Raw genomic sequence first — 21,939 nt, 5'->3', positions numbered from 1 at the left:
CATACTACTCCTCCTTTGTTCCGCGGGTGATGTGGAGGTAAACCCAGGCCCTGCATGTCCCCAGGCACCCTCATTTGTTGACTGTGATCGAAAAAGCATTGGTTTCATGCATGTCAACATCAGAAGCCTCCTCCCTAAGTTTGTTTTACTCACTGCTTTAGCACACTCTGCCAACCATGATGTCCTTGCCATGTCTGAATCCTGGCTTAGGAAGGCCACCAAAAATTCGGAGATTTCCATACCCAACTATAACATTCTTCATCAAGATAGAACTGCCAAACGGACGGAGTTGCAGTCTACTGCAGAGATAGCCTGCAAAGTAATGTCATACTTTCCAGGTGCATACCCAAACAGTTCGAACTACTAATTAAAAAAATTACTCTCTCCAGAAATAAGTCTCTCACTGTTGCCGCCTGCTACCGACCCCCCTCAGCTCCCAGCTGTGCCCTGGACACCATTTGTGAATTGATCGCCCCCCATCTAGCTTCAGAGTTTGTTCTGTTAGTTGACCTAAACTGGGATATGCTTAACACCCCGGCAGTCCTACAATCTAAGCTAGATGCCCTCAATCTCACACAAATCATCAAGGAACCCACCAGGTACAACCCTAAATCTGTAAACAAGGGCACCCTCATAGACGTTATCCTGACCAACTGGCCCTCCAAATACACCTCCGCTGTCTTCAATCAGGATCTCAGCGATCACTGCCTCATTGACTGTATCCACTACGAGTCCGCAGTCAAACGACCACCCCTAATCACTGTCAAACGCTCCCTAAAACACTTCTGCGAGCAGGCCTTTCTAATCGATCTGGCCCGGGTATCCTGGAAGGATATTGACCTCATCCCGTCACTTGAGGATGCCTGGTCATTCTTTAAAAGTAACTTCCTCACCATCTTAGATAAGCATGCTCTGTTCAAAAAATGCAGAACTAAGAACAGATATAGCCCTTGGTTCACTCCAGACCTGACTGCCCTCGACCAGCACAAAACATCCTGTGGCGGACTGCAATAGCATCAAATAGTCCCCGCGATATGCAACTGTTCAGGGAGGTCAGGAACCAAAACACGCAGTCAGTCAGGAAAGCAAAGGCCAGCTTTTTCAAGCAGAAATGTGCATCCTGTAGCTCTAACTCCAAAAAGTTCTGGGACACTGTAAAGTCCATGGAGAACAAGAGCACCTCCTCCCAGCTGCTCACTGCACTGAGGCTAGGTAACACGGTCACCACTGATAAATCCATGATAATCGAAAACTTCAACAAGCATTTCTCAACGGCTGGCCATGCCTTCCTCCTGGCTACTCCAACCTCGGCCAACAGCTCCCCCCCCCCGCAGCTACTCGCCCAAGCCTCCCCAGCTCCTTTACCCAAATCCAGATAGCAGATGTTCTGAAAGAGCTGCAAAACCTGGACCCGTACAAATCAGCTGGTCTTGACAATCTGGACCCTCTTCTGTAACTATCCACCACCATTGTCGCAACCCCTATTACCAGCCTGTTCAACCTCTCTTTCATATCGTCTGAGATCCCCAAGGATTGGAAAGCTGCCGCAGTCATCCCCCTCTTCAAAGGAGGAGACACCCTGGACCCAAACTGTTACAGACCTATATCCATCCTGCCCTGCCTATCTAAGGTCTTCGAAAGCCTAGTCAACAAACAGATCACTGACCATCTCGAATCCCACCATACCTTCTCCGCTGTGCAATCTGGTTTCCGAGCCGGTCACGGGTGCACCTCAGCCACGTTCAAGGTACTAAACAATATCATAACCGCCATCGATAAAAGACAGTACTGTGCAGCCGTCTTCATCGACCTGGCCAAGGCTTTCGACTCTGTCAATCACCATATTCTTATCGGCAGACTCAGTAGCCTCGGTTTTTCTAATGACTGCCTTGCCTGGTTCACCAACTACTTTGCAGACAGAGTTCAGTGTGTCAAATCGGAGGGCATGTTGTCCAGTCCTCTGGCAGTCTCTATGGGGGTGCCACAGGGTTCAATTCTCGGGCCGACTCTTTTCTCTGTATATATCAATGATGTTGCTCTTGCTGCGGGCGATTCGCTGATCCACCTCTACGCAGACGACACCATTGTGTATACTTCTGGCCCTTCCTTGGACACTGTGCTATCTAACCTCCAAACGAGCTTCAATGCCATACAACACTCCTTCCGTGGCCTCCAACTGCTCTTATACGCTAGTAAAACCAAATGCTTGCTTTTCAACCGTTCGCTGCCTGCACCCGCACGCCTGACCAGCATCACCACCCTGGATGGTTCCGACCTAGAATATGTGGACATCTATAAGTACCAAGGTGTCTGGCTAGACTATAAACTCTCCTTCCAGACTCATATCAAACATCTCCAATCGGTCAGTGGTTCCATCTTTGCCATTCTCTCTCTCTCCATCTCTCTCTCTCCGTTTGTTTATAGTCTATGTCTCTGACAGGAGAGAGCTGATCAGAGGTCTCCTCAACTCATACAGTCCTATTTGGGTTTTAGAGACAAGGTTTCACTGGAGGAAAGGAGTCAGTTCAGTCAGTTCAATGTCTCTGGTTTACAAGAGTCAGTTGATTAATTAGTTCCCTTTGGCTTATCGTTTTGAGTGACCGTTGCCGTGGGCAGGGTTATGGAGTTCAGGTATTGAGCATGAGCTCTCCTTGTCCGGAGCTCCACTCTCCGAACCCTGTCTCTCCGCTGGAGTGGGGCGGGTTGTCTAAGGAGAGGCCCCGCCTCTTCCCAAACACTTGCTCCTGCAGCTCGATGATGTCAATGCGAATGTCGGCCATCATGACCAGGAGGAAGTCGAAGGAGCCGGGAGGTCCCTGGGGAAAGATACGGAGGCTTTAATATCTCTGTCCACACATCAGTAAATTAGATTTCAACCTGTAAAGCATGTTGCATGCTTTAGGGTGGATTTATTGTATGCTTGGAATCTGATAATACATAGAATAGATCAACAAGATGACTATGATGATAATGCATTTAAAAATACTTCAAATCCTAGCTGGCAAATATAGAGAGTAGACTCACTGGTAGACCTCTGGGACCAGGAGTTCCCCTGTCACCCTAAAGAGAAGAAAACATCCAGAAACGTCCAGTTACATACTTCCAACATTCACACAGACTTCTATAAGAGTCCACATCGGCAGCTCAGAGCTCTCAGAGTGGGGAGAAAAGTGTTAGTGTTCCAGTTAACAGCTTTGAAAAGTTTACAGGATAGTTTTAACACATACAGGACACACACAAGCATGTACTAAACACCCACAGACACATGGATAGACTGACCTTCAGTCCATCTCTGCCTGGTGCGCCAGGAGGTCCCTGTTGGAAAAAGGAGACAGAAATATGGTTTTAAATGTTTTTATTCGGGAGCTACAGCTCCTCCCATGCAACATTTATTGTAATGATGCATCTCTGCAGCTATGGATGTGTTCAGGTCTGCTTGGACTAATAGGCCCAACAGCATGTTATCGGGGAAACAATAATAAGATTACCACAGCTCCTCTGCGACCCCTCTTGATGTGCTCCAGGTCAGGCTCGGGGCCCATAGGGCCCATGTCTCCCCGTGGCCCCAGGGGGCCGGTCAGGCCTCTCTCTCCAGGCTCTCCCTTCTCCCCCGGCACTCCTGATTGGCCTGGGATCCAAGAATAAAGGAATGTAAGAGGAACCAAGGAACAGCTGACATAGGCAGTAAACAGAGAGATACAGAGAGAGAGAGAAAGATTGAGTTAGAAAGATTCAGAGAAAGAGCAGCCAACTCTTACCTGGGACCCCACGGGATCCTGGAGAGCCAGGAGGACCAGGGAGGGCGGGGGTGTCAGGACCTTTCCCCAACCTCCCAGCAGAAGGCTTATCACTGCTGTTAGCTAGGCCAGGAGACAACACCTACACACACACAGGTACACACACAGGTAGTATAGTACAACAACCTTTCTCACTGTAGTCTCCATTTGGTCAGACTTCCATTGTGAGACATCAAGTCTGGCAAGGCTAGTTTATGGTTAGTGTATCTCTGGTTAGTGTATCTCTGTGTTTGTATGGAACAGCAGTGTAAGTAGGATGTGCAGTAGTTAGTGTTGTGATGTAGATGTACCTGGTTAGGTGACTGAGTGCTGCCCAGCCTCAGTTTGAGCTGCAGCAGGCTGTTCCTCATGTTGACAAAGTCTTGACAGGTGAGGGAGCAGGAGCCAGCACTCATCAGGGTGTCAGACTTCCCTGACGAGCTCACTGACAGAAAGACACAGAGACAAAGAGACTCTCAGAGAGACAGGCTTGTCACAGAGTAAGTAACACAACAGAATAAGTAACACAAAAACAGTCTAGTAGTCTATGTTCACCCTCTCAAACACATGTACAGTACTGTACCCTCAGGCTGAAGACACACAGGAAGGTACTAGTGAGCTAAGCCCAGAGGTAGTGTAGCTGCGGTAGCCAGCCTCATGTAGACAGTAGGACTAAAGTATAGTAGTATACTCAACACCCACGGTTGTGACTGGGTATACAGGAGTGCTTGTCCGGTGCCAGGATGTAACCCCTGTGACAGCGACACAGGAAGCTGCCCACGGTGTTCTCGCAGTCATGATCACAGACACTGCCGTCGGACTCCACACACTCATCGATGTCTGTGGTGTGGGAGACACAACACCAGCTGTTAATTTACACCCGATTAAGGCTGCATTTAGGCTGCTCTAATCAGAGAGAGGGAGAGAGAGCGGTTGCTCTGATGCAGGATGTTAAATTAAGATTCATACAAAAGAAAACAGTGCTGATTGGCTGATAAACAGGCTGATAAAAAGCTGATTGGCAGATAAACAGGTAGTGGACTTACCTAAACAGTAGGTCTGGTGGTTGCGATGCCTCTCTCGATCAAAGCGGTATCCGGGGTAACAGGTGCAGACAACCCGTCCAAAGTTGTCGGTGCACTGCTGTTCACAGGGGGAGCCAGAACACACATCCACATCTGGAGCAGAGAGAGGAGAGGGATTGGTTCAATAGGGACATGCACAGATAGGATCTTACATGAAAAGCTAACAACTCAATAATAACCCTGGATGTCCAATAATATTCCTGTGTAATGTTGCCCTCTATTGGTCATGGTGTGTCATTGTACAATATTGACAATTTATGGAATGAGATGCTATTTTACTTTTGAAACAATGTGCAGTTCAGTAATGGGTTAATTTGGCACTGTAATGTGCATTCTGTCTGTGTACAGGTGCCCAGGTGTAATTACAGGCACTGAGTAAAGTATCTGACTTGGGGTGAGTAGAACTGCTGTATTTCTTTAACCTACTTTCAGGTATGCACTTGCCCATCACGAACCTGAAGCCCTCACAGCATTTCCTCCTGTGGATAAACACACAGACAGACAGTAGCATGAGCCAATAACTAATTTCCCAGCTGCTGTATCCTTCCCTTCACATAATGAACAGCTCTACACAACCACTGAATGGGAGTCGTTGTCCCAAAGGCAGACGGTCTGCTTATCAGTCTGCTAATCGTGGACAGATTTTGACAGGAGTAAACCCTCTCGCTTCGCCTCTTCCTCTCTGGTAACACCCAGCCTGACAATTGTCTTTTGGACCAAAGCTCCTCATTAGCACAAGATCCCTTACCTCCATCCCCACTTCCTAGCAGCACTAGCCTAGATGGTCAAGAGACAGCTGAACAAAGAGCATCATCCTCACACACAGCAAGCCAAAACACCACATGTTACAGGCATTAGGGATGGACCTGCGGAATAGGAAACGATGGAAAGGGATATTGGAACACTCATAGAATCACAGAACCCAAATAACACAGACCCTAGACGAGGAGGGGGGAACACAACTCCTGCCCCGAAAACTGCACGCTCTTGATGGAGGGAAGTTAGCATGGTACCTCACTGAAGGTCCCTCAAGACCACAACTTGCTTTTATTCTTCTCCAACCTCCATGCAACAACCCTAAATCACTCCTCTAAGACCCTCCCCCACTCCCTCTTCTGAATGATAAATAACTTACAAAACTATGGGCCTGGCCAGGGCCTGATTAAAGCCACATGACAGACTGGCGCTTTAATCTGTGGCTCATAGCTGAGATGTGCTGTTTGAGCTGGGGATGGGATGGGACAGTACTGGGGGGCTGCTAGGGGGCTCTGGCCAGGGGCCCGAAGGACATCCCTCTCCAGGCCACCTCCTGTCCGTCCAGTCAGTGTGCCAGCAGAGGAGAGGGCCAGGCTGGGCTAATGGACAGCAGATGTCTGTCTGTCTGTCTGTCTGTCTGTCTGTCTGTCTGTCTGTCTGTCTGTCTGTCTGTCTGTCTGTCTGTCTGTCTGTCTGTCTGTCTGTCTGTCTGTCTGTCTGTCTGTCTGTCTGTCTGTCTGTCTGTCTGTCTGTCTGTCTGTCTGTCTGTCTGTCTGTCTGTCTGTCTGTCTGTCTGTCTGTCTGTCTGTCTGTCTGTCTGTCTGTCTGTCTGTCTGTCTGTCTGTCTGTCTGTCTGTCTGTCTGTCTGTCTGTCTGTCTGTCTGTCTGTCTGTCTGTCTGTCTGTCTGTCTGTCTGTCTGTCTGTCTGTCTGTCTGTCTGTCTGTCTGTCTGTCTGTCTGTCTGTCTGTCTGTCTGTCTGTCTGTCTGTCTGTCTGTCTGTCTGTCTGTCTGTCTGTCTGTCTGTCTGTCTGTCTGTCTGTCTGTCTGTCTGTCTGTCTGTCTGTCTGTCTGTCTGTCTGTCTGTCTGTCTGTCTGTCTGTCTGTCTGTCTGTCTGTCTGTCTGTCTGTCTGTCTGTCTGTCTGTCTGTCTGTCTGTCTGTCTGTCTGTCTGTCTGTCTGTCTGTCTGTCTGTCTGTCTGTCTGTCTGTCTGTCTGTCTGTCTGTCTGTCTGTCTGTCTGTCTGTCTGTCTGTCTGTCTGTCTGTCTGTCTGTCTGTCTGTCTGTCTGTCTGTCTGTCTGTCTGTCTGTCTGTCTGTCTGTCTGTCTGTCTGTCTGTCTGTCTGTCTGTCTGTCTGTCTGTCTGTCTGTCTGTCTGTCTGTCTGTCTGTCTGTCTGTCTGTCTGTCTGTCTGTCTGTCTGTCTGTCTGTCTGTCTGTCTGTCTGTCTGTCTGTCTGTCTGTCTGTCTGTCTGTCTGTCTGTCTGTCTGTCTGTCTGTCTGTCTGTCTGTCTGTCTGTCTGTCTGTCTGTCTGTCTGTCTGTCTGTCTGTCTGTCTGTCTGTCTGTCTGTCTGTCTGTCTGTCTGTCTGTCTGTCTGTCTGTCTGTCTGTCTGTCTGTCTGTCTGTCTGTCTGTCTGTCTGTCTGTCTGTCTGTCTGTCTGTCTGTCTGTCTGTCTGTCTGTCTGTCTGTCTGTCTGTCTGTCTGTCTGTCTGTCTGTCTGTCTGTCTGTCTGTCTGTCTGTCTGTCTGTCTGTCTGTCTGTCTGTCTGTCTGTCTGTCTGTCTGTCTGTCTGTCTGTCTGTCTGTCTGTCTGTCTGTCTGTCTGTCTGTCTGTCTGTCTGTCTGTCTGTCTGTCTGTCTGTCTGTCTGTCTGTCTGTCTGTCTGTCTGTCTGTCTGTCTGTCTGTCTGTCTGTCTGTCTGTCTGTCTGTCTGTCTGTCTGTCTGTCTGTCTGTCTGTCTGTCTGTCTGTCTGTCTGTCTGTCTGTCTGTCTGTCTGTCTGTCTGTCTGTCTGTCTGTCTGTCTGTCTGTCTGTCTGTCTGTCTGTCTGTCTGTCTGTCTGTCTGTCTGTCTGTCTGTCTGTCTGTCTGTCTGTCTGTCTGTCTGTCTGTCTCTGTCTGTCTGTCTGTCTGTCTGTCTGTCTGTCTGTCTGTCTGTCTGTCTGTCTGTCTGTCTGTCTGTCTGTCTGTCTGTCTGTCTGTCTGTCTGTCTGTCTGTCTGTCTGTCTGTCTGTCTGTCTGTCTGTCTGTCTGTCTGTCTGTCTGTCTGTCTGTCTGTCTGTCTGTCTGTCTGTCTGTCTGTCTGTCTGTCTGTCTGTCTGTCTGTCTGTCTGTCTGTCTGTCTGTCTGTCTGTCTGTCTGTCTGTCTGTCTGTCTGTCTGTCTGTCTGTCTGTCTGTCTGTCTGTCTGTCTGTCTGTCTGTCTGTCTGTCTGTCTGTCTGTCTGTCTGTCTGTCTGTCTGTCTGTCTGTCTGTCTGTCTGTCTGTCTGTCTGTCTGTCTGTCTGTCTGTCTGTCTGTCTGTCTGTCTGTCTGTCTGTCTGTCTGTCTGTCTGTCTGTCTGTCTGTCTGTCTGTCTGTCTGTCTGTCTGTCTGTCTGTCTGTCTGTCTGTCTGTCTGTCTGTCTGTCTGTCTGTCTGTCTGTCTGTCTGTCTGTCTGTCTGTCTGTCTGTCTGTCTGTCTGTCTGTCTGTCTGTCTGTCTGTCTGTCTGTCTGTCTGTCTGTCTGTCTGTCTGTCTGTCTGTCTGTCTGTCTGTCTGTCTGTCTGTCTGTCTGTCTGTCTGTCTGTCTGTCTGTCTGTCTGTCTGTCTGTCTGTCTGTCTGTCTGTCTGTCTGTCTGTCTGTCTGTCTGTCTGTCTGTCTGTCTGTCTGTCTGTCTGTCTGTCTGTCTGTCTGTCTGTCTGTCTGTCTGTCTGTCTGTCTGTCTGTCTGTCTGTCTGTCTGTCTGTCTGTCTGTCTGTCTGTCTGTCTGTCTGTCTGTCTGTCTGTCTGTCTGTCTGTCTGTCTGTCTGTCTGTCTGTCTGTCTGTCTGTCTGTCTGTCTGTCTGTCTGTCTGTCTGTCTGTCTGTCTGTCTGTCTGTCTGTCTGTCTGTCTGTCTGTCTGTCTGTCTGTCTGTCTGTCTGTCTGTCTGTCTGTCTGTCTGTCTGTCTGTCTGTCTGTCTGTCTGTCTGTCTGTCTGTCTGTCTGTCTGTCTGTCTGTCTGTCTGTCTGTCTGTCTGTCTGTCTGTCTGTCTGTCTGTCTGTCTGTCTGTCTGTCTGTCTGTCTGTGTCTGTCTGTCTGTCTGTCTGTCTGTCTGTCTGTCTGTCTGTCTGTCTGTCTGTCTGTCTGTCTGTCTGTCTGTCTGTCTGTCTGTCTGTCTGTCTGTCTGTCTGTCTGTCTGTCTGTCTGTCTGTCTGTCTGTCTGTCTGTCTGTCTGTCTGTCTGTCTGTCTGTCTGTCTGTCTGTCTGTCTGTCTGTCTGTCTGTCTGTCTGTCTGTCTGTCTGTCTGTCTGTCTGTCTGTCTGTCTGTCTGTCTGTCTGTCTGTCTGTCTGTCTGTCTGTCTGTCTGTCTGTCTGTCTGTCTGTCTGTCTGTCTGTCTGTCTGTCTGTCTGTCTGTCTGTCTGTCTGTCTGTCTGTCTGTCTGTCTGTCTGTCTGTCTGTCTGTCTGTCTGTCTGTCTGTCTGTCTGTCTGTCTGTCTGTCTGTCTGTCTGTCTGTCTGTCTGTCTGTCTGTCTGTCTGTCTGTCTGTCTGTCTGTCTGTCTGTCTGTCTGTCTGTCTGTCTGTCTGTCTGTCTGTCTGTCTGTCTGTCTGTCTGTCTGTCTGTCTGTCTGTCTGTCTGTCTGTCTGTCTGTCTGTCTGTCTGTCTGTCTGTCTGTCTGTCTGTCTGTCTGTCTGTCTGTCTGTCTGTCTGTCTGTCTGTCTGTCTGTCTGTCTGTCTGTCTGTCTGTCTGTCTGTCTGTCTGTCTGTCTGTCTGTCTGTCTGTCTGTCTGTCTGTCTGTCTGTCTGTCTGTCTGTCTGTCTGTCTGTCTGTCTGTCTGTCTGTCTGTCTGTCTGTCTGTCTGTCTGTCTGTCTGTCTGTCTGTCTGTCTGTCTGTCTGTCTGTCTGTCTGTCTGTCTGTCTGTCTGTCTGTCTGTCTGTCTGTCTGTCTGTCTGTCTGTCTGTCTGTCTGTCTGTCTGTCTGTCTGTCTGTCTGTCTGTCTGTCTGTCTGTCTGTCTGTCTGTCTGTCTGTCTGTCTGTCTGTCTGTCTGTCTGGGCTGAAGATGTATAGCCAGCAAGGGGAGGCTATGGCTGGCAGCCTCTGGTCTCTCTGAGTGTCCACTCATAACATCAACACACAACCTCTGCTCTCATAGTCCACTGCTCCACTGCTCTACTCAAAACATCAACAGACAGCCTGTCAGTCACACAGTGACCTGACCCCACACTGCCCCTGATCTGATCTGGGACCTGCAAAAAAAAGAAAGAAAGCATTTTGTGAGCTAACTTTACTTTCCCCCCCTTTCTTGCTCTCTTTGCTGATAGCTACTTTATTGAGGAAAAATAGACTTACTATGACTGAGCTATGTGGTTGTCCCACCTAGCCATCTTAAGATGACTGTACTAACTGTAAGTGGCTCTGGATAAGAGCGTCTGCTAAATGACTCAAATGTCAAATGAAATGCTAGAGGTGTCTCTGATTGATGATACATGCTCTTCAGTGGTCTGTATAAACTGCTCAGGTTAATAGATACACCGTGTGATGACCTGTCTGTTGATGTTTGGGAATGTAGGGGTCTCTTAAAGGGAAAAGACCAAACCAAACCATTAAAGCTACATCACTGTCCTCCACAGTGAGATAACCGCTTCTCATACTCCCCCGCGTGCATGTGTGCGTGCGTGTGTGCGTGTGTGTCTGGGGACCAGAGCAGTCAGTAATTGGGTGCATCTTGTTAATGTCAGGAAACAAGGGCAGGGGTTATTAGTGAGAGTGATGTGTGACACTGACAGGACTGTTAAACACAGCCTTGAGGAGGAGAGCTCCCAGACCAGGCTCTTCCTTCAGTTCTCTGCTCACTTCACAATACAGACAAACATCAAGGTCAAGTGACTAACAAGGTTAGGAGAGTAACCTTCTTTAAAAAAGTTGCTATCTAGAACCTTAGAGTTTTAAGCTGTAAGGTAGAACTATTTTAGGTTCCATGTTGAACCCTTTCTACAGAGGGTTCTACCTGGAACCAAAAAGTGCTCTACCTGTAACCAAAAGGGGTTATCATATGGGTACTGCTGATTCTATGGTATTTTTGCCCATTCGATTCTTCTGTGTTTCTACATTCTGCATCAACATGTCTTTTGCAAGCATATTGTCTGATTAAGTTCCTTCAGAAGATGAGTGGAGTCCCTGTGTCACCCTGAGGGTATTGCTGCTGTTAGACACTGCTTCTCTTGATGCTCCACACTCTAACATAGTGCCGACAGACCCACCAGGTCTGTCTGACCATGCAAGTCACCATGCAAGTCATCTAAGACGGACACAAATCCGTCTTAGGAGAACCATGCCTGGGCATCCCTGTCCCTGTGTTCCCCCTGGTCCTCCTTTGTGCTGGTGGTGACCCAGGCTCTACACTACAATGCTGCTGCCAAAAACAGCACAGAGACGCTGGAGAAATAGCAAGACAGGATCCAGAGTACAGGCCAGAGCAGGATCACTTTACACTCCAGATTATGTACTTTAGCAAGGGTCTCCCTCCAGGGAGGAGAGCTCAATGTTATTGTTTTCCATCCAGGCTGGCGTGATTTATTTGTGCGTTCGTGGCTGGAATGCGCTACAAAGACTGGATATTCATTATAGACCCCCCCAAGAATCCACTACAAAGACTGGATATTCATTATAGACCCCCCCAATCGTCTGCAGCCTGGACAGACAGCACTGAGGTTACACAGAGACAGCAGAGCAGAGACCAATCTGGAATGATGCTTTCCATAAACCAGACTGAAGTCACTATGTATTATCAGTTCCACTCACTCAGTACAGGATTGCTCCCTGGACCTCAGATAGTGTTTCTGTTTCTAGATTTGGGGAAGATAGCGAACAGGGACAACAGTATCATTAGGTGTCTTGTGACGCAACGTTATGTATCATATTTACTCTGTCAACTCCCAGACTCATCAGAGAGAGAGGGGAGATGACTTAAGGGGGTTGTTATGGCGATGGAGGAGGAAACGCAGCGTGGAGGAAATGAGACAGGGAGATGTTGACACGTCGAGGAGAGGAGGAGGATGGACGGAGAGTGAGAAGGAGAGAAAGAAAGAGAGATGTAGCTTTTGTGTCATTTGTGCTTGATGGTCCTTCATGTGGTGCTCTGTGAATCAGAAACACAGGATGTGGACCTCGGTGGAGGTCACGGACCCCTTGACACTTCAGGACAGAAGAGACCGTGTCTGTGTGTGTTTCTACTCTTACATATCTGTCATGTTGATGTCTTTGTGTGGGTGTGTGTGTGCAGTGTGCTTTGCAGTTTTTTAATTAATGTTATCCTGTTTATAAGTCTGCCTCTCTATGTATGGATGATTGTCTCAAATCAAATTAAATTGTATTAGTCACATGCGCCGAATATAACAGGTGTGGACCTTACAGTGAAATGCTTACTTACGAGCCCCTAACCAACAACGCAGTTTAAAAAAATGAATACAAAAATACGAATAAGAATAAGAAATAAAAAGTAACAAGTAATTAAAGAGCAGCAGTAAAGTAACAATAACGAGACTATGTACAGGGGGCCCGGTACCGTTACAGAGTCAATGTGCAGGAGCACCGGTTAGTCGAGGTAATATTTACATGTAGGTACAGTTATTAAAGTGACTATGCATAGATGATAACAACAAAGAGTAGCAGCGTTGTAAAAGGGTGGGGGGGGGCAATGCAAATAGTCTGGGTAGCCATTTGACTAGATGTTCAGGAGTCTTATTGCTTGGGGGTAGAAGCTGTTTAGAAGCCTCTTGGACCAAGACTTGGTGCTCCTGTACCGCTTGCCGTGTGGTAGTAGAGAGAACAGTCTCTAACTGGGGTGGCTGGGGTCTTTGACAATTTTTAGGGCCTTCCTCTGACACCACCTGGTATAAAGGTCCTGGATGGCAGGATGCTTGGCCCCAGTGATGTACTGGGCCGTTCGTACTACCCTCTGAAGTGCCTTGCAGTCGGAGGCCGAGCAGTTGCCGTACCAGGCAGTGACGCAACCAGTCAGGATGCTCTCGATGATGCAGCTGTAGAACCTTTTGAAGATCTGAGGACTTTTCAGTCTCCTGAGGTGGAATAGGTTTTGTTGTGCACTCTTCATCTGTCTCTGTCTTTGTGTTTAAGTAAAAGCGTCAGTCCTGTGTGTGTAATCGATTAGGGTGTTAGTTTTAAGAGGGTCTGTTGTTTTCTCTGTGTTTCCTCATATAGCAGGGTGTTAGGCTGTTATGTAAAGGTGTGTGTGGGTATGTACGGGTGTTAGTGTATAAGCGTCTTGTTCTTGTGCCTAGTGAGTATACACGTGAAGGTGTTAGTGTGCTGAGATGTGAGCACGTCCTCTCTGTTTATTTATCCTGTCAGCACACTTCCAGCCTGCGGTCTCTCTGGGGACACATCAGAGTGGGGAAGGCTGTTAGTCAGACAGTGGACTCTTTCACTGAGAGCACAGGAGGTCTGCACCACTTCCACAAGCACAGCCACATTACAGTTCCCAAACAGCACCAACACTCCTCCGTCACCTCTAACCCACCGCCTACCGCTTCTGTCTTCACAGGTCCTCACTCCATCACCAATGCCTGGTCTAAAATTCTCTCTATTCCCACGGCTGACCTGGTAAAACATCAACCATAATGGCTGAAAACGTGCTAGAAAGGACAATGTGAAAATAATATATCAGAGCCAGCCCAGCACAGTATGGTTCGTGTCTGCACGGTAGTGTGAAAAGGGTATAACACCACTCATAAAGCCATAGCCAGTTAATGTTGGGCCAGAGAATGACACAAATCGTCCCCTCTCTCGCCCCCTATTCCTCTCTGTCATTCTCCATCTCTTTTATGACCCTTCTCATTACAGGCCCTAAAGCTCCCAGGTCTATTCCCAGTGCCAGTGCCTACCCTCGGTTCCCCCCAGGCAATATGAAGGGCCGCTGGCCTATGTGACCCAAGGTCAACCCAGGGCCGTGTGTCACCCCAGGAATGTGCCATCTCTGACCCTTCTGAGCTTCACAACCTCTCAACGACAGACATGTGAACTGGCCTGGAGCCTTACCTGACGACAGAGAGAGAGAGAGGGAGAACGGGAAGGAGTGAGAGATTGGAAGGAAAGAGGGGGGAGGGTAAAGGGAGAGTGACAGCAAGAGAAAGAATGGACCCTATGAGGACAACAAAGGGCCTAAGAGAGAGATGAAGTCCAGATTACAGGTAATGTAGTGAGAGCAGCCAGTAACTGAGAAGGGAGTCTAAAGCCAAACTAATGCTGGATCTGTCTTGATGACGTGTCTGTGAGTGCTCTACTGCCAGGAAAGGAAACCAGGCTACAGACTGGTCTTTTTGAAGGATTCTATGCTGAGATCACACCAAAGTCCTTAACCAGGGCTGAAGGTAATGGCCTGATAAGACATGAAAGTCTTCCAGAACCTTCCAGGACTCAGAGGGAGATGACCTGGAGGTGCGAGGGTTGAAATGGTCCCACTGCATGGAGAGATTATGTTTGTTGTGTCCGACTGTGACTCCTCATCTTTACCACTTCAAACTTCCTTTATTTCATCTCTCCCTTTTCATTCCTTCACCCCTCCCCCTTTTACAATTCTGTGATATAAAACATGTACTGTCTATACAGTACACAGCTGCTTCTCTGTGCTGTACTTCAAACAACATGCTGACGATGCCATTACAGACTTTAATCACCTAGTGGGTGATTTGTATTGTTGACATATTAGTGTTGACATCATAGCCGTACAGAAATGTGCTTACCCGAGGGCCTCCCGGGTGGCGCAGTGGTTAAGGGCGCTGTACTGCAGCGCCAGCTGTGCCACCAGAGATCCTGGGTTCGCGCCAGGCTCTGTCGTAACTGGCCGCGACCGGGAGGTCCGTGGGGCGATGCACAATTGGTCTAGCGTCATCCGGGTTAGGGAGGGTTTGGCCGGTAGGGATAACCTTGTCTCATCTCGCACCAGCGACTCCTGTGGCGGGCAGGGCGCAGTGCGCGCTAAACAAGGTTGCCAGGTGCACGGTGTTTCCTCCGGCACATTGGTGCAGCTGGCTTCCGGGTTGGATGCGCGCAGTGTTAAGAAGCTGTGCGGCTTGGTTGGGTTGTGTATGGAGGACACATGACTTTCAACCTTCCCGTACGGGATTTGTAGCGATGAGACAAGATAGTAGCTACTAAAAAACAATTGGATACCACGAAATTGGGGAGAAAAAGGGGTAAAATTCAAGAAAAAGAAATTTAAAAAAGAAATGTGCTGCTCTGTGGAACGGTAATGAATAACAGGCATTGTGTTTGTACAGAGCGCTGTTCAGGTGAATGTTAATTAGAAAAAGATGTACAATGATTACTTGATATTTACTGGAGTCCAACAATAATACCGATCTACGCAAATTATTAGACTTATTAGACTTTACCATTAAAGACAGGAAGTGAACCTCTTGTAAAAAAGCGTTTTGTGAGAAACAGAGAAATGGATAATATTTCCCCTGTAATGAAACAGTATTACGGTAGTACTCAGAACAGTGTTGCATTGCTAAGAGAGGCACTTATGTCAACTACAAGTGTGAGACAAATTAAACAGTTTCATTTTCCCACAGCTTGATTGCCATTCAAAACACACTGAGGAAGAAATGCCAAATATTAAAAAGTATACTAGTTAGAATAGGACACCCCATGGAATTCCTAGATGCAATGTAAACAATGTGTTATAGATCCCAGTTTCACTATGTGTTTAGGGTGAATGAGCTGTCCTGATGTACTCTTGGCAAGAGAAGACATGTCTCTGTGAACCTTTTATAACCTAAGCTTGTACCATTGGGTGGAAATGGTGAGATATTTCACTCCTCATTTCGTGGCTAACGTGCTGGTTGCTGGTGGTGTAGTGAGTCTGATGAGGCCTTGGCTGAAGATAGTAACCCTGTCAGAACCTTATTGGAGCACAGCGTGGGGTTCAGACCTGACTGGATACACACACACACACACACACACACACACACACACACACACACACACACACACACACACACACACACACACATCTGGTCCTCGTTACTGCTTCGGAGCCTATTGCTCCGGACCTAAATCACATCGTCTCTGCCCATTCTTCACTATGTGTTTCCTGACCCTGACATGACTCGTTTTAGCACCTATTCTCTGTTTATTGTTGATCAATTTAGTGTCAGTGATTGACTGACAGGGCTTACCAGGGTAGGTATGATGTATGTGTTATATAGTCCCTTGTTTTATGGCTTGTAGGGGGGAGACCTCTTAGTTTCCTGGACAGCGAATCACAGGGGGCTTAGTAGAGTTCAGCTCTGCACCCCAGCCACAGCCACAGCCACACACACACACACACGCCACACACACACACACACACACACACACACACACACACACACACACACACACACACACACACACACACACACACACACACACACATACTTTGAGGACGTTGCAGGCCTGCTTCCTACCACCTGCTTTAATGATAAAACCAGAGCACAAAAGAGAGACGGGACTGTGAGAGCTTGGTTCAATATGTTCTGATCCCCCCTCTCCTTTTTCCTCTCTCGCTCCTGTGCTGCCTCCCTCTTTATTCTTCCACGGTGAGCTCAGGGGCCGTGGGATAGGATGGTTTGCAGACCTTACAGCAGGAAGCCACGTGTACTACAACGATGTTGAGAGAGAGAGAGAGGGAGAGAGAGAGATGGTACTGTTCTGGTGTTGAATCCCTCATTACACTTCAACAGCTTTAGCTCCAACACTACTGGCTTTGACTCTACCAGTGTTCCACCACATCAACTGGACTACGGGGCACCAATTGCAGCAGAATACAGAGGTTCATAAAAGCCAGAGCTCTGTCCTATAGAGCTTCCATTCCTCCTGTGATTTCCCCTTCCTGGTCCTTTTTATAGACCTTGCCAGAATCCAGGTTTATTTCATTTGGATAAAAACAAATCTTAACGTTTTTCCCACCTTCTCCCCTCCCTCACTCACTCACTTTTTTACAGCCGGCCCCACCGCGGCCTGTCGACATGTAGGGACTGTAGGGGGGAGCAGAGCGGTGACGGAGGGAGTACGGAGTCCACAGAGAGAACACTACAGAGGTGAGAGCCAAGTCTAATGCAGTAAATCCACAAGGAAACAAATAAAGAGAGAGAGATGAGAGGGAGCGTAACACTCAGGAGGTAGTAGCTACAGTACGTAGTACATACACTCTGGACCTGCATGCACTCCAGGCATCGCTTGCACTATCAGCTGTCAGGACACAAGCATACAGGCACACTCGAATGACACACACATTATCACTCACTATGTGCTCTTTAACACCAGGGAGGTCACACACATTGCACTCAGAGAAGGAGGAAAGGAGAGGAGACGAGGGGAATGCAGCCAGTGTGAGTAGCCTGAGTGTTGTTCACCCTGGCCTGGAGGTCCCAGCCAGACTCTGCATCTCCCTGCTCAGTGTTATCTCAGGGTTTAATGGCTGAAACTCTATACATCTCTCTGAGGGACAATGACACCCGAGACCCTCTCCCTGGTGTCATTATCAGCCCCCATCGCCCCCCCCCCATCGATGAGGAGGGAGTCCTGTGTGAGGAGGCCTGAGCCCGTAACACATACAGTAGCCCTGGGTTTCTCAACCTTCGTTCCCTGAGATGCTTGATGCTTGTGACCAGTCCCTTAGATGGTTGGCTGACATCAGAGTTAAAGTCAAGTTCTAAGGGCTTATCCAAGGTACTACTACTCCTTGGTACAGCCCCCGGTACAAAATCAGGTTGGGAAACTCTGGGCTACACTGGGGCCTGAGGCCTGTCAAGGTTTCAGCCTTCCAAACGAAGGCAGAGTCACAGTTAAAAGAGAAACGCTGTGTCGTGTGGATGGGCAGATTGTGACCAGGCATGGAGCGGAGTCTGTCTTACTAATGAACACAGACCACTTGAAAGCCAAGTGGTTGACACACAGGGGAAAGGGAATGCTCAGACTTGGCATTTCTGATGGAATCCCGGTCACAGAGGCATATGATTGGGTGCAGAGTCAACCCTGTATAATGAGTTAAGCAGCCGGGTTTAACTGGGGTTTGCAGAGGAAATCTAGTGGTCGGGGCAGGAATGAACTGAATATTATGTCAATTCTTGTGATTTCTTTGAGAGGTTTGATGAGTGTGTGCCAGGTGAGTGACTGAGTTCACAACAGTTTTCTTCAGAGTATCCCCACTCAGGCCCAGACATGACAAGATGGATGGAACATTTAGAAAAAAATGTCATGTTCATAAGTGAGTCAAGGTAGAAAAGATCATATCGTGGACTCCAGCAAGAACATTTCACTGATGCCAATGCAGCCCAAAGCCGTTTTGACTAAGCCAGTAGATATGTCTGGAAGCAAACTAGACAAACATTAACAGTAACCAACTTATCATCCACAGTTGTTATGCAAGTAACAACTGGAAACCGGAATTTCGGTACAATTTTATAAATGCCAACAGATAATTTGTTTGTTCGAGATGTTGGGATCTGTTTGTGTCTGTAAAATGTAATATGCGACAAATGGCGGTGGAAACGCCTTGTACAAATACTAATATAATAACCATCATGTCAAAGTAAACTTGGAGTCACGTGATGATATGGTGTGTGGTTCTCCCACTACGACTTGGAAAACCATGCAGTTTTTATTAGGCTACAGATAAAATAAGTTATGATGAACTTTACAGGTTGATGAAAGTACACTGTGATGAGCTTGATGCTCCTTTCCAATAAATATTGAGGGTCTTATTCTGGTGACATGATGATCTATGCTTGACTGTTGTTTGACAACAACAACAAAAATTCCATCTGGCCACTCTACCATAAAGGCCTGATTGGTGGAGTGCTGCAGAGATGGTTGTCCTTCTGGAAGTTTCTCCCAGCTCCACAGAGGAACTCTGGAGCTCTGTCAGAGTGACCATCAGGTTTTTGGTAACCTCCCTGTCCAAGGCCCTGTGGTTCATGGTGGTTCCAAACTTCCATTTAAGTCATGGTGGTTCCAAACTTCCATTTAAGAATGATGTAGGCCATTGTGTTCTTGGGGACCTCCAAACCTGCAGAAATATTTTGGTACCCTTCCCCAGATCTGTGCATCGACACAATCCTTCGACCTCATGGCTTAGTTTCTTGCTCTGACATGCACTGTCAACTGTGTGTGTGTGTGGGGGGGGGGGGGGGGAGAACCACCGTGGAGGGGAGGAAAAATGCGTCTCAGTGGCTGTGTGGGTTTGCTGCCCGACACCATAATAACCCAGTGTAATTGTGCTAACCACAACCACAGAGGTGGAGACATGAGAAAGCCTGCAGACTGCCAGGACACACTGAGCTTTATGGTTAACTCACCCTGCTTGCACGGTTAGGCAGACCAGACAGAATCATTTTCATGAATGGCTATCATCTAAAGGATATTTTGCAGCCTGGGGCAGTCCTTACCACGCTTCCCTGGGAGACATGGCAGGAAAAACTAGAAAACTAGCTAAAACTCCACCACCACCACACACATCTCGTCTGGAGCCAAAAATCAAATGAGACAACTTCTATTGCTGTGGTATAACCTTGACAGTACACAGATAATACGCTTCAGACTCTTAAACCAGACCTGCAGACTGGGGGTTTATCGTGTGTGTGTGTGTGTGTGTGTGTGTGTGTGTGTGTGTGTGTGTGTGTGTGTGTGTGTGTGTGTGTGTGTGTAGGATATTGACACAGAGGATATTGGTAGAGTGGTGCGATTATAAAGACATTCAGTATGGTGGATGGTTGTGAAGATGATGGATGAGACATTTTTCGGAAACAAACCACCCTATTTTGTCCCTGCACTATATCGGCATCGAACACATCACCCTCCCTAGGAGAGGGGGTGACCTTGACAATTTATTGTTAAAACGAGGGGCCATCTGCATCTTTGATTTAAAGGCCCTCGCTCCCTTCAGTCTCAACATAGAGTTGGATCTGAAGCCATTCCTGTGATTGTGTTTTTGTTATCCATTGTAAATAAAGTGTTTGTAGGCCTATATGATGTAGCCTAATTGTATCTATGATTGTATGTTATCCATTCATGCTTTTTTACATGTTCTATTGATATTTGAAAATCGACCAATGAAATCATGCCACACCCAGCCATAATTACAGACACCTGTGTGTGTCCTTTGAAACTATATAAATTAGTGACCCGCAGTGTTTGTCATTAAACCCTGATGGAGACAGATTGGCTGTCGAAACGTTGCTATTAAATTATTGCATCTGAGCTCCTAGAGCAGCATTCCCCAGACGTGGTCCTGGGGACCCCAAGGGGTGCACGTTTTGGGTTTTGCCATAACACTCCACAGCTGATTCAAATTATCAAAGCTTGATGATTAGTTGATTATTTGAATCAGCTGTGTAGTGCTGAAGCTAAAACCAAAATGTGCACCCCTCGGGGTCCAGAGGACCGAGTTTGGGAAAGCCTGTCCTGGAGTGTGCGGCTCTCCTTTTCTTTTTAAAGGATGGGACACTCTTACCTGAGACAGGTGCCATCCGTGCCCCTTGCTGTAATACAGGGGTACTCCACTGTCACTACCTTGTTTTCCGGACACTCCTCCCTTTACAAAGCCACGAGAAAGGAGACAAGAGAGATAAGTGTAATGGAATAATGTTGTTACTATAGTAATAGGAGTGGTATTAAAGAGAAAGTCACTCAATTAAATTGCAGTTATTTCATAGTGGAAATTTCCTTTCAAAGCAGTTCCCAAACATTATGGCTACTGTAGTACATCATGCTACAATACATAATCACAATTCTATGGCAGCAACTATTGTTGAAGCAGTAAGAACATTTCAAAATGAAAGTAATAAAGAAAACTGATTGTGCCATGCAGTGGCCAGCATATGATTGCATTATTTGTAAGAAAAACGCTTGTTTAATAACCCTGCAAAGAGGTGCATTTATCATCAGGCTTTGGATGATTTAAAGCAGGTGTGTAGTGCTAATGCAAAAACAAAAATGTGCACCCCCTCTGGGTCCCCAGGACCAGGATTAAGAAACACAATAACTCGTTTGAAAATACAGATGTCTATCATTTTCTTGGAAAAATAAACTGAAATAATAATATCATGAAATCGTTTACAACTGGAATGCTGAACTAAGAGGTAATAGGACGGAATTCAATTATCATTTCTGAGAAAAATTAGATGCTTCAAAGTTCTTCTGGTCTATACTTTGTCCACTTCATTCAAACTATTGTATGTAGGCTATGAACTCCCTCTCCCTGGTCCAGACCTCTCTATGTGCACCTTAATAATCTATGACACGCTATTGGCAGAATTTACAGCTGACATGCAACTGAGTGATTCCGATAACTACTCCTCTGTATTTGCGTGATCTCATTCAATATTCCAATCCCATCACAACAGCCTTTTACTTGCGGACGCACGGATCATTGGATAGGTATGCTTGATGATTGGAGCAACGTGGTGGTCTTTCTTTGACTGATTGTCAACGTTTTTCACAAGCAAAGTATTGTTTTTATTGTCTCTCACACATCACACATAAATATTAAATTCAGTTACTTTTCGGTCTAAATAGAACATTTATCACCATGTCCAACCGGATAGCAAGTTACCGGACAGTTTTACTAATTCCCTACCAATTCTTCATTTGAATGTGCATGCACTTTTCTTAAACTTTGATCAAGTGTATATTTTATTTATTTTTCTGATAGGAAATAACAGACTGATATCTACAGCGTTCCCTCACAAATGCGCGGACTGCCAACTTACCCTGAAGTGAGCACTGCAAATCTTGATTTTATTAAAGAACTGGCACCACAATCCCAAATAAAAACAACGCAGATGGCACCAAATGGTAAGAGTGTTGCAGCGCAAAGCTGGCCCATGTCCCTGGCGAGCTCCGTGACAGCCTTGTTTATATTTTCTTGATGCCTCGAGAACGAAGACGCTGCACTTCTGCAAAACAGCTATATGTTTTAATTTATCAATGTCGCACATGTACTGATTTAAAGCTAACATAAATTATAATTATACTCAGAGGTCAAACACGTGAGACGCTGTACATTAATTACTACACTCAAAAAATCCTCGCGGTACTGTAGTGCGTCAGAGTCCTGTCCCAACTGTTGCGCACTG

General features: G+C 47.1%; 1 protein-coding gene across 1 annotated transcript; it reads right to left on the bottom strand.

Annotated features, from left to right (window-relative positions):
• Positions 1-1,329: 1,329 nt before the first annotated feature.
• On the bottom strand, positions 1,330-21,931 carry LOC115113744 (collagen and calcium-binding EGF domain-containing protein 1-like). The gene is made up of 11 exons (XM_029641703.2): positions 21,574-21,931; positions 20,316-20,396; positions 5,288-5,340; positions 4,823-4,954; positions 4,479-4,616; positions 4,088-4,221; positions 3,759-3,879; positions 3,489-3,628; positions 3,280-3,315; positions 3,025-3,060; positions 1,330-2,816 (listed from the first exon to the last, which is right to left on the bottom strand). Exons 1-11 carry the CDS (start codon positions 21,687-21,689, stop codon positions 2,628-2,630), a joined length of 1,176 nt encoding a protein of 391 aa, XP_029497563.2. The 5' UTR covers positions 21,690-21,931; the 3' UTR covers positions 1,330-2,627.
• Between the last annotated feature and the right edge of the window lie 8 nt (positions 21,932-21,939).

This window comes from Oncorhynchus nerka, linkage group LG28 (genome assembly GCF_034236695.1).
Source record: "Oncorhynchus nerka isolate Pitt River linkage group LG28, Oner_Uvic_2.0, whole genome shotgun sequence".
Taxonomy (NCBI): domain Eukaryota; kingdom Metazoa; phylum Chordata; class Actinopteri; order Salmoniformes; family Salmonidae; genus Oncorhynchus; species Oncorhynchus nerka.
Note: the sequence above shows the minus strand (reverse complement) of the source record. Positions and strands in the feature narration are given on the sequence as shown.